This window comes from Aphis gossypii, chromosome 2 (assembly GCF_020184175.1).
Source record: "Aphis gossypii isolate Hap1 chromosome 2, ASM2018417v2, whole genome shotgun sequence".
Lineage (NCBI taxonomy): Eukaryota > Metazoa > Arthropoda > Insecta > Hemiptera > Aphididae > Aphis > Aphis gossypii.
This window is the reverse complement of record NC_065531.1, coordinates 27,793,066-27,807,196: the sequence shown is the minus strand read 5'-3', so window position 1 is coordinate 27,807,196 and position 14,131 is coordinate 27,793,066. Positions and strand designations below refer to the sequence as shown.

The 14,131-nt window shown below is 25.3% G+C and overlaps 1 protein-coding gene across 1 annotated transcript; it reads right to left on the bottom strand.

The window, feature by feature from the left end:
* Window positions 1-1,392: 1,392 nt before the first annotated feature.
* Window positions 1,393-10,320, bottom strand: LOC114130810 (uncharacterized). The gene is made up of 7 exons (XM_027995875.2): window positions 10,107-10,320; window positions 7,322-7,409; window positions 5,924-5,988; window positions 5,730-5,765; window positions 4,323-4,434; window positions 1,733-1,800; window positions 1,393-1,602 (listed from the first exon to the last, which is right to left on the bottom strand). The coding sequence occupies exons 1-7, from the start codon at window positions 10,173-10,175 to the stop codon at window positions 1,540-1,542; spliced, it is 501 nt and encodes a 166-aa protein (XP_027851676.1). The 5' UTR covers window positions 10,176-10,320; the 3' UTR covers window positions 1,393-1,539.
* Between the last annotated feature and the right edge of the window lie 3,811 nt (window positions 10,321-14,131).

The following is a 14,131-nucleotide window of genomic DNA, read 5'->3' as shown; positions in this document are numbered from 1 at the left end:
CTTAAGAATTCTATTTTTTTAACATTAAACAATGTTAAACCATACCATACCCATATATACAGCCATTGCACCATCGCCACCATCCTTAATTGTATAAATTAATGTTGGTTGATTGATGTGTTTTTTTTTAATATTACAGCTTCAAGGTTAAAAAATTATATATAATGCATTTTGTGTTTTATTTAAAGAAAAAAATGAAAATCTTATTGTATTTATTGAAGCATTTATCAAATTAATTTTAAAACATACAATACAATCCCATTTAAAATAAAAAAAACCTTATAATTTATCTTTTTGTAGCATCCTTTAATTGCACAATGTTTTTTCCTTCACCATATATTTACTCAATATTAATCTTGTACATTTTTTAATATTGAGTTTCAGTACCTATGAACTATTTATGAGAAACCTTGTATTAAATTGTTTTTCCTAATTACAAAAAGTATTGGAGATTTTTATTTTAGACTTACCTACTTATTTTCTAGTTTACCTGTAGCTGTAGTCATAGGTATGTTCTGATTGTATTTTGTATATTATTAATTTTATTATTATCAATTTTTCTGGTCAATTGTGATTTATCATTTTTTATATTGGCTAAAAATTGTATGTATTGTAGAGTGAAGTAAACACAATGTCAGCGCTAGGTTTTTCGCTGCCCTGTGCTAATCACCTATAATATGTAGCTCTTATATAATTTATATATTTTTATTTATAAACAATGCCGCCCCTAAAATTCCAAAAAAATTTCCACCCTGTGCCATTCATCAGCACTACTGTGTACTAAACACTACTATATCGCTACTAAAATCTAAATAGTAGGTAGGTAACATTGTAAGTGTTATAATCATAGTAGATTATTGTCTCTAAAATATTAACACTATAATCTAACATGGTTTTAACTAAAACTATAGTTACCTATATAATGGGATTTAATTTTAAAACACTAAGAATTTGTATAGGACTATGAACTTAATTTAACTTACCTATTTAGACATTTGACATATAACACTAGGTATTTTTTTGAATTTTTGATTTATGTTTATAAAATTGCTGTTTTCTAAGTCAAAAACCTTGAAAATTTCAAAATACCTACATAAATACATATTATAATTTATTTTTATTGACATTTGGAGTTCAAATTTTCATGTAATTTTAGGTTGAGTTATTAAGACACTATAGTGTATAATATTAGTAATTTGTATAAACTAACTATTAACTACCTATTAAGGCAATTTCTTCAATCCAATCTCACTTTTTTGAGCGATTCATTTGAATCCCGTCGGAAAAATACGCATCATATACCTGTCAATTAGTAATTAGGTATACCAATGTATCACTTCACTAATTAATAAGCGTTGTTATAGTCTATAGATAAGAAAATACGTACATAAATAATTTATTAAAATTGCATTTTTATTTAATCACATATTATGTAAATATAATTATTATTGATCCAGAATGTATATAGTACCTACATACATAATATTAAGTAAAACGGAAATGAAAATGGAAAACTATTGGTCTGGGTGACTGCAGAGATTATTTCGATTTTGGTTTCATCTTCACCAACATTTCGATCAATTTAGTCACTCGTTCTTTCATCTATGTAAAAAACATAATAATATAAGTCAATGTTTAAAATTAATTTATTTTACCTTGAAAAATCAGAGGTATATTTTACATAGTATTATACTATTATGCTACCGAGTATTTACCTATGTTAGGTACTTACTTCTGGCGATTCCTTAAAAGCACATATAGCAAATTGCTCTGCAAGATCGCATTTCTCCGTACCTTTGACTTCATAAATAAAAACACGATATATTAAAATTATACAGAAGTTTTGAAGTATTAAAAAATATTGATTAATTATAGATATAATATTCATCATTATTTATTAAAGCACTACTAAATAATTTTACAGGAAAAACTCTCACGTCCTTTAGATTAGTAAGATTTTGTTAATTTTTAGATTCTGAACAAAGCGATGAATGTATTGATTTTACAATGATGTATGTTTTTTTTTTTGTTTGTTTTTTTTGTTTTTTTTTTTTGTGTCTGTGTACAGCATAACTAGTCGAAATAATGCTCCAATTTCAAACTATTGGGGTGGTTTCTGATGTAAAAGTGAATATCCTTGGTGCGTTATAGAGGTAAAAAGTTAACATTTTCCAACAGTTTTCAAAAAAATCGAGAAAAACAAAAAAAAAATGACGGAAAAACGGGAATTTTTACGCAAAACCAGTTTTCGACCGAATCGATTTTTTTATATGGTTGTAATTCAAAAACTAATCTGTAAATACTTGAAATTTTTACCAAATGTTTATGTTAGTGTTATCTATATACAGTTAAATTTTCAAAAATTTTTGACTTTTTTTGGGTTATTTATAGACCACTGAAATTTTCGATTTTTATGCGAATTTTTTTTTGAAGTGTCGGTAAAAAAATTTTGGATGACCAAAAAAACTTGAAAATTTAATAAAAGGTTCCTTATAAGTTGTTCTTATTGAAGCTAAAAAAAAATTAAAAATCGTTAGTCACAATTTTTTTTTATAAGCGTTTATAGTTTAAATTTTTACGAAATCTGTTGAAAACGAGAAAATTTGCAAGTAATTTTGAAGTTAAAAAATCATAAAATTTTTTGTGTTTATAACTAAGGATTAAAAATACAACACTAAGTTTTCCATTAGTTTTTCTTCAAGTAGCTATAGAGAAAATTCGAGGCATCATTATAGGAAAAATGTTTTGAGCGTTTGAGTTTTAAATTTTTATGAAATCGCGTAACGATAACGATTTATCCTCATACATATCTATGATAATATAAGGTATTATGAATTATGATAACTTCATGCAATGTTTTTAGAAAAGTTGATTAACCATGCCTTTTGCAAATGCGTCCTAATTGAAAAATAAAATATTTGTTTCAATTAATTAGAATACGTGGCAATATTTAAATATAATATATCCTAGACTGACAAATCATCTCCGTTCAGAATCGTTTTTCGTATAAAATGATACCTATCATTGCATTCAAATGTAACCTACCCTAGTCCGAGGTCCACCCCACCTCTTAATGTACAGCAGAGCGGTACCTACTTGCCCTTTTTTTTTTTTGTTTTTTTTTTTGTGTCTGTGTATAGCATAACTTGTCGACATAATGCTTCAATTTCAAACTTCAGGGCCCGGGGTGGTTTCCTATATCAAGGTAAATATCCTTGGTGCATTATACATGTCAAAAGTAAAAATTTTCCAACAGTTAAAAAAAAATCGGGAAAAACAAAAAAAAGTGACGAAAAACGAGAATTATTGTTATGCAGACCAGTTTTGGACAAAATCAATTTTTTTATTTACCTAGTTGTAATTTATAAATGTATCACCTGAATCTAAGACTAAAAAATTCAACATTAAGTTTTCCTTTAAATAACTATATAAAGAAAACTACAGACATAGGAAAAAATGTATGAATTTTAAATTTTTACGAAATCGCCTAACGACAACGATTTTAAAATATCAATATGTTGAGCGTTGGACAATTAAAAAAAAGTTATATTTTAAGTTGAAATGTTTACGAAATCAAAAACTCAAGCGTAAAATAACGCTTTGCTATCAAATAATTTTTTATTTTTAAAAATTTCCAGTCGTAGAAGCTTGAAATATAGATACGCCAGTTATTTAAATTATCTAGCATTTTTGTATACAAGAATTAATTTCGGGGTATTCAGGTAATTAAAACATAAACCACCTTTTTCACCACCCACTGTAAAATATATCCTATACATATAGGCTTACGAAGCATCTCCATTCAGAATCGTTTTTCATATATATTATACAATGATACGAAAATTGATTGCATTAAAATTTAACACACCTATAATAATTATAGTGATCTAGGTACTCTATATCTGAGGTACACTTAATACCTACTATTCAGCAGAGCGTTATCCACTCGACCATGTTTTTTAAAATTTAAAATAAGAGAATATTTTGCAGGTCGGATCAAAACCCAAATTTTCGTTTTACTTTTAATAGTGCTGGAAAAAGATTTTGAAAAAAAAAAACACAAATATTTTGAATTATTTAAATGCATATTATAGCTACTATAATTATAATATTAAAAATCGAGCTTTGATACGACTTGTGAAGTGTTTTCTTAATAAAATGAAGAAAAAATTAACAAAATTCGGCTATTCTACCGGGCGTGACTGATAGAGAAAAACTCTGGCCAGCTGTGACCTGTAAGACGTTTTATTGTACCTACTAAAAACGCACCGGCTCCGACCACATTAATAACTAACAATAAGTAATAATGTACTAAAACTTACCATTTTGGCATTTGTCGTAAATATGTTGCAATTGACTCTTAATAACAGAATTATTGATACGTTTCACGTATTCAAGGAATTTGGCAGGTTCGGGTTGCCCATTACTATTTATCTATTAGTAAAAAGAACAATTTAATTATTATTTATAACGTATTTACCTATTTAAAATAATCTATAATTAGGTTATCGACTGTATTCATAAAAATATATAAGTGTAAAGATATTCCGATATTGTATACTCGTATATTTTTGCAGTGTATTGGTTTGTTGTATAATGTTAAACTTTTGCCAGTTATTTATTTTAAAGGTGGAAACTGGAAATCCTAAGTAGACTTAACCCCCTTAAAGTTTAAAAAATAGAGTTAAGTTTCTTTGAAATTATAACGAGATTATTTTCTCTCCTTACTATATATTTACAATAGTCCTATTGACTATATAACTTACGCATTTATAAGCATACATATTTTATTTGAACACAATTTTAGCTCTTAAAAAATGTAGAAAAGAAGAATTTTCACAAATTTGTACCAACTATAGGTACCTATACGCTGAGTGTACGAATTTCTTGATTTATTATAGTTTTAATATGTAGTTATACCTTATGTATATTAAAATTCAGTCAGGTTATAGGTAAATTTATCTTTTTTATTGTACAGGTGTGTGTATATAATCAAAGATTTTTTCACAAGGACGTCAATAATTTAGCCCATATTTTTTAGTTTTTAGACTTCAATTTTTTTTTTTTATAGATCTATTAATTATAGTAGGTAGTTTATAAACATTGGAACTATTAATCCAACTTTATACATTTAAAGTATTAAAAAAGTAAAATTGGAGTGGCTAGTTTCAGGTTCAATGACTTTTTTCATTGAGCCCGATGTGCCTTTCATTGTGCATAAATTAAGTACCTATTATATAATAAGTATTAATCTTATACATATTATGTAAATATTTTCATGATTAATTTTAATTTTACTATGATAAACTAATAATTATAGAATTATTAATTATTATATCTGCTCATATAATATAGACATGTAGTACTTAATCCTACCTATGTTTTGATGATTTTCATTAAGATGATTATATAAAAAAAAAAATAGATAATTATTTTGCAGGACTGTATCTATAAGAAGCTTTATATAATATAGTATATCTTTTAATTTTGAAAATGTTTGATTCAAATTGTATTAATCAATAATTATACACCATAACATTCAAGATTCAACAAAAGCATTTAAATAGTGAGATACTTAGTCACTTAGATAAAAATTGACAAAAATAGTGTTAGGAATCTCCCTACAAAATTTACTCAGGAGCATGGGCGCAATATGGATTTTAAATTTTATGTTCAGGAGATAATCTGTATCCATAAGACAGTGCCTATTACAATTTTAAATAACTCACCAAACCAAGGTCTTCCCCGGCACACGCCATGTGACACTATAAAAATATAAATAGTATATTAATATTATATTAATACCTATTTAAAAGTATAGGTTAATATATTTTATGTTGAGAAACCATTATAGTTGGAAAAACATAAAACATAAAAAATATGAATAGATACTTAATTGTAAAGTATATTGTATAATACGTACTGTACATTGTTTGTACTTAGCTTGAGTTATATCATATTTAGTTGTTATCATTTCGCCGCACGTGCCTAAAATAATATGGTTTATTATGAATTATTATAATTAATTAATAGAATAATATCATCATAATAATGAAATAAGTTGTTCTATTTGATAAACTGAATAAAATATTTCTTATATTTATAATTATTTTATAATTGTAATCACACATTTTAGTAATTACTAAAAATAATGTTTAGGTACCTAATGCTTATTGCAACTTAACATTATTATTAACAAACTGTACGAATTACTTGATTAATATACTTACTTACGTAATAAGGGTTGTAAAATACCTAGGTATACACCAAATTTAATCAAGAATAGTATTTTGATAATATCTCTAAATTTATTTTTTTATATAGGTATATTTATTTACTATTTAAGTATCTAATATAAATGAAAATATTCAACGAATTCCTCTGAGATCAACATTTATCAGTATCTAGCGATGAAGCCTACTTTCATCTTTTTAGATCTTGTGAATAAACAAAAGTGCCGATAAACTCACTGATACTCCACGATAAACCACTTAATCTTAAAGTGGTGGTGTGTTGTGCCTTGTACCAATTTGTTCGATACTTTAAAGGAAGAAAAGATGATTATCACTGTCATTTACGATCGTTTTATTTCAATGTTACAAAATCTGCATACCTATAGATTGGATACTCAAAATATCAGAAAATTCGGTAAATTTATGAAGAAATCTCGGAAATACCAACCCCGTGATGTGCTGAAAATCAAGTTTGAGAGATTACTTGCATTTGTATTGCTGTTAACGACTACCATCATATTGATATAATTTTTAATTCATGATGTGAAATATGCGATAACCTACTGATATAAAATTTGAATATATTATAAACTGTTTTTTTTTAAATCATACCTAATTTATAATCTGTAGGTATTGTTGATTATTTACAGCCTCTCATAACTCGTTAATTGATTCCGTATTATATACAATAAATATTAGGTACATAATAGTTTATTTTAATAAATTGTCTTTCATATATTTTTAATATTTTTTACAATAAAGTATATAGACAATATAAATATTTAATAATGGTAATGTACTAATTTATACCAATAAATAAGTTTATTTTTATATGTGTACCTTTGGTATACATTTTGTATTTTTATAATTATAAACAAATATACATATCTATAAATACATTTTTATAAAATTTATATATTTGTGATGGATGGGATATAAAATTATTTGATTGATATCATTGTTTAGGACTTAAGGTACAAGGTTATAAGTTATCATATTAATATATTTCCTAATTGACAACATTGTAAAAATGTAATAAGTAATAACTAATAAAATTACTAATTATATATTACAAATGTGATATTTACCCCAATCAGCATCCTTAAAACATTTAAAAGCCACAGTGATTAATTTTGACATTAATTCCTTATCCGCTGTATCTGCATCATCGGCAGCCTGAAGTAAATAGAAATAAATATTAATAAGGAAGCGTGAATCCAAAAATATTTTTTGGAAGAAATGAGAGAGCTTTTTTCATTGACAAATGACTTAAATCACGGAGTTTTTTCATTCCTGTTATTATTCATTATTAGGGTTTGGATTTGAAGGCAAAAGCCTTTTTTTAATAATAATAATAATAAAAAAATGTGTTTCAACCTTCATTTAATATCTAAGAGAATGGATGTATTTATTTTTTGTCTTTTATACCTACATCAAAATATCAAAAGAATCAACCAAGTATTAATACAAACAATAACAAATTAATAAATAGTAATCTTAATTTAGATAATTATTTATTTATTAAATATGCCCCAATAACTTCAGTAGACGTAGAAAAATCATTTCCTATATGCAAAAATATTTTGTGCCCAAACAGTCAAAGTTTTACTAAAGACAGTTTATCTATGTACCTACATAGTATTATGTTTGTAAATTTTTTTTAATAAAAACTAGTTAAATCAATTGTAATTTATTTAGCTTTTTAGTAAATTGTGTAATGACTTTTTTATATAAATTAAATTACTTCTTTCTGACTTAATTTTATTGATTACATTGCTTTCAAATCCGAACCTTTCTTATTATGTTTAATGGGTAGTTACTAGTTAGTAGTTAGTAGATACTTAAAAATTATGGAAGTAACTCTGTTTTGTATACTTAACTGACGAATTTATCAATTTATCACATTATAATAATATGTACCTATTACCTATACTATGTTATATGAATATAATTTTCTAATACTAAATTGTGATATAAATTATAAAATTGGTATACCTACCGGCCAATACGTTTGAATAATAGAACGTTCGGATACATCGATTGACGTGTATTGACGTTCGGATAATAGAGGATTCGTATTATGGAGTTTCAGATAATCATGCAGTCTCTACTGTATAATGGTTTGTTAGCTTAAATTTCAAATACAATTTCTAAGAAGTTTTATTATATATTTATTACAATATGAGGTAAATGTAAATTGAATTAATTTTTGCCAAATAAATTTCCATGTATCATATTTTAATTTATAATACAACTACATGATTGTTAACTAATAAATCAATACCGACTTATAGTAGAACAGTATGATTTTAATTTATATGTCATAGGTTCATAGTGTATTAATAACTTATTAAAATTATTATAAAATGTTTGACAACTTCATTGTATATCTATAGTAAATAATAATTTATGTTACGTTGAATAAGGTGAATACCTAAATATTTTAGTTTTTTATAAGTTTATGTAAGAACAACTTATGACTTATGAGGAACTTTGTACTACATTTTCAAGTCTTAGCTATAAAAATTTAAATTTAATGAACTTTAAACTATAAAAAAAGTTGTAGATTATTAAAATTTGTAATTTTAACGATTTTGTAGTGTTAAATATTTGAAATTCGAACGCATATGAGTAACTTATTACTAAATTGTCTAAATTTTTAATTTTTTAACCAAGCATAAAATTTTTAACAATATTTATAGAAAAACAAATGCTTATAAAGAAAAAAAATGCTTAAGAAGAAAAAGCATTAAAAAAATATGTCTAGAATAGGATGGCCAAACTTTTTTTGGTCACGATCTACTAAAAATATACTTCACCTTTGAGAATCCACTTCCATGTTTATTTTTATTTTTTTTTTTTTATTGAATAACTATAATTATTAAGAAATATATAGAGCGTGTGGCCCTAAAAATAAATTCTAACATGATCGACTTTGAAATTGTCCGAGATCCACTGTTTGGCCGCCCCTGCAGGTCTAGAGAATGCTAATATGCAAAAATATTTGGAGAAAATAGTAAGTATTTGAAATTTTGAGCTATGGTTGTTAGTTGTTACTCATTCATTTTTTAATCATAACATAATAGCAAAAATAATGTTGTCAAATATAAGTGATTCGTAATATTTTTTAGTTTTTTCCATTTAACTACTAAAGAAAAGTACGTAGATAGAATTTTTTATTTTTATCTCAAAAAATACCAAATTTATTAAATTTTCTATTTATTATCATCAAGAGTCAAAATCATTCTAAAGAATATCTTCAGAAAAAAATTCAAAAAACGGCAATGCATTAATTATCGTTTCATTTAGAATTTAAAATTAGATAATAATAATAAAAAGTAATGACTTAAAAACAATAATATAATGGTCGGCACTAATAACACATGTCGCATTACAATAAATTAAAAGTTGGTGTAGACTTTTGTTGAAATAGTATTATAAGTAGGTACACATATATACGTATGATTTATTCTTAAATTTATACATTACATATTCCGATACTCGCCCCTTTAGATTTGCGCCTATATAAATTGAAAGTAACCAATATTTCTAATGCAATTGTTTTTAAAAATGGAATTAGTATTTAGAATTTGATGGCTCTTATACCTTTATTCAAATAATTCAAATAAATTAGACCGGCAGACCTAATTTAATCTATCTGTAACCTAGCGATAAGTTTTACGCATGTTATTAATTAAAGTAATAAACATTAAACTATAAAATACAAAAATAATACCAATAATAACATTTTTACTTACTCAAAATGTTGGTACATTTTTAAATGGTGAATTATTAGTAATTTTATTGTATTATTTATGTTATAACTTAAATAATTTATGTTTTTCTGCATAGATACTTAGGTTAGGTACTTGCCTTATTGATTGAAAACATGCAACCGAAAAGTACAAATCCTGATACCAACAACGTCTTTTTGATTATCATTTTGAGTTCAGTTGTATAAAATTCGGTACACCAAACGGCAAGCAACTAAATTTGTAGTGTTATGATAAATGTTGATTGAACGAGTATTTAAGTTATATATACTTGATACTTTTTACTAGTTATTAGGAAAAACTATAAATACTGGGTTTTATATACCTTTTCGATGCTTATTTTTATACAGTTTTCCTATTTATTATGACCTTGTAATTTTAACATCCGGCGATTTGATGGTATACATAATGTATTTTAATAGAAAAAAGTAAAAAGTATATAATATCACACAAAAATTATAAAATGCATTATTGTGCTTAAATCATATTATTTCTATTTATCTGTTTTAAAATCTCGATTTCAATCCCGAGGACGTGCAAATTCGTTCAACGTCAATGGATAAAATAATAATTTTTCTGTATTCATTATAGCTACAGATTGAATTTATAAAAATAATAATGAAAAAAATGTTATATACTATCTATAAATTCAACGTTAATTTCTATATAGCTGTATAGATAATGATCATATTATTATTATTTTTGTTATGTTTGGATCTTTTATTAGAGTATAGGTATAATTACTAATTTTGCGTATTCAATAGATATGATATTATAAGTATTATAGTGATGACCTCGAGACTAAAATAAATTTTACGATAACGATTTATCCTCAAACGAATTTAAATTTTTGTTATAATTCAAAAAGTGTTAAGTCGTAGATACTTGAAAATTTCACCAGTTATTAAGATTGGTAGTTTCTTTACATAATTTAATTTTCAAAATATTTCTTTTATTTTAATGCTATTTATTTGAAATATTCCTTTTTTTTTATGTATATCGATAAAATTTTTTTGGCTAGTCAAAATACTTGAAAATTTAACACGAAGTTTCTCATAAGTTAATTTTATAATGATACAAAAATTATAAGAAAGATAGTCAATTTTTTTTTATTAGCATTCGTAAAAATCATGAATATTTACAAATTATTTTGTAGCCTTGTAGGTATAGGTAATTCATAAAAATGCATTTGTATAAGTAGCTAAGAGTTAAAAATTGAGTACAAAATTTTCCATAAGTTTGATTACAATAATTATAAAAGAACTTAAATTTTGTTGCATTCAGGTCACTGAAACATAAACCACCTTTTTCATCACCCACTGGAAATTATATCTTAGGCTGACAAGTCATCTCCGTTTAGAATCGTTTTTCGTATACATTATACAATGGTACCTATTATTGGATTCAAATTTAATACATCCATTATACTATTATAGTTACCTACTATACAGCAGAGAGTTAATCACTTGACCACTCTATTTTAAAAAATTAAAGATGCTAAGAAAAATGGAGAATTCTCAATCTAGTTAGAATTGGCATCTATAAGTAAAAATGGATAAAAATTAATATTATAAGATACATTTTTTTTTATTAAATTATAGATTTTAACGACCTCTATGCAATGGAAAAACTCCAAATAAAATTCAAGGACATTCAGACAAAATAATTGAAACAATTAGTATTATCTTACACTTTGATCGCGTGCTGTATAGAATAACAATGACAATATTATGATGATCACTGTACCAGTGTACCACTAATCATTATATTTAGTCTACACTTTTTCTCACTGTGAATAAACGTTCTACTTGGTTTTTACTATGTCATAATTATAGGACTTGAAGAGTAGAAGGATATTGTTTTCCATTGTAATAGTGTGTGAAATATATCTACGTCAGTAATACATTTATACAGTGTTTATAAGTAGATCAATATAAGACAATAAATATAATATTATTATACAAAATAAGTTCAAATTTTTTTGAAAAAGTCACTAAATAGTTTCAAATTCTATAAATCTATAGGTACTAATATTAAAAAGAGGAAAGATTTGATTGTTTGTATTTAATAGGCTCCGAAACTACTGAACCGATTTAAATGAAATTTGGTACATAGATAGTTTAAATACTGAGAAAGGACATAGGCTACTTTAAAAAGTGATAGGCCCAAAATCAGGAGCTGCTCAAACAGACATTTTGAGATTTACGGTGGAAATTTTAGTTATTTGATATTTTAGTTTGGTTGCTATTAGTTACAATAATAATATATTTATTATTAGTGTCGGCGCACACACACAAACAATACATTACGCTCGGAATAATTCCTATTTTTTTTATCATTTTAAAATGCCAATCTACCTATGTGTATAAAAATGGAGCCAAAAATAAATAACAATTCATCAATTGAGAAAGGCTGGGCTAATCAAAAAATTCGAAATTCGAATCATATTATAGAATTGGCATTTTTAACGGGCAACGAAGTGCACGGGGTCAGCTAGTATAATATATTTTACTTTAGTTTTCATTTAAATAGCATTATATTAAGTTGGGTATTTATACCTATGTAGTATGTACTATAAAATGATAAATTCAATAAATCAAATAAATCACATTACCTTTATCAAATATTTCAAAAATAAATCTAACAATTTTTGTAAAAAAGCGTAGGTAATAGTTGAATGGTGAAAAATATTTAAAACAATGCTGACCATAATTTTTATTTATTTCTGTAAAATAATATACTGGAGCAAAGCCGATAGCAAAATAATGACTTCTGAATAATACACACTATGTAGCTGTGCATTCACATTGAATATTATCGCTATCTTTACATAAATACGTAATAAATAATAATTAATAAGATGTAAGCTTATAATATTTTATACAATACGTTGTTTTTCTATAACATGGATGATTGGGCTTAATTTGATGCATAGTTTTATCGTATACCTAATACCTATGGTATATTACATATATATAAAAATATAAATATTATAATATTATGTTACGGCCTTACGGGCAAATTCGGGCATTGTGACAAATCCCGGGAATTGTGCACGATTTCCGAACATTTTGGTCAATATAAACATAACTTTTTTAATATTAAAATTTTTTCTACATTTACCGGGCATTGTTAAGTGGGTAGTATAGTGCACTACGTACATTTATATTACGAGGAATTCATACGTGGCGATTACCTATACCTACATATTTTATTCGTTTAATACTATGACTTATGGTACCTAGATACTTATCTAATTTAGGAACGGATATACGAGTGCAATTGGACAGTCGGAAAAAATTCACTATACATGTAAAGATATGTTTATCTTAGTTTATGAGGTATCTACAACCAGCATAAATTTCTCTAAGAGAAGTGGCAAGAAAATTGTCTTATATTTAGGTGACCAAAGTTATCATAGTTATACTTGAATTCTGTTAGACCAACCGGTGTAAATGCAAAAAATCTAGCCGACTTTGTCACGTAAAGTGCAACGTACCTAATACTACATTTTATTAATAATTATTAATTAAAATAACTATAATTCATTAGTAAATAATATAATTTTATTCATGTCAAACCACCTTTAGGCAATATTATTTTTGATTATCATTCTTATTGAAAATAGTTCCAACCCATTACAAGCGGTGCAAGTATCCCATACATGATTATAATTTTTAGATAATCAATGGTTAAAGCGTAGCTTAAAATATCAAAATGATAATATGTTTGTAATTACTTAATATACTGTGGATTTAAGGTAAAAATAAGGTTTTTTTTTGTAGCAGGAAGAGGTTTTTAATAGGGGAGGTAAGTATTTTAGAACCTATCTCTGTATACGCCATTGAATATAAAATTGTATATAATCAATTTTATAAATGGCACTCATTTGATGATAATAATAAAAACTTTACATAAAGCCATAAAGGTTGCATAATATGATTTGAAAAATATGAATGAAAAATACAATGCCATGTATAAACTATTAAGTATAAAATAAATAGTTATTGAAAAATACGTCGTGATAACGATAACAGGAAATAATTATCTATGTATAGTTAAAAAGTTGATGGTTAGTAAGTGCTTATATATTTTGGACAACAGATTTAATATTACATTTAACCT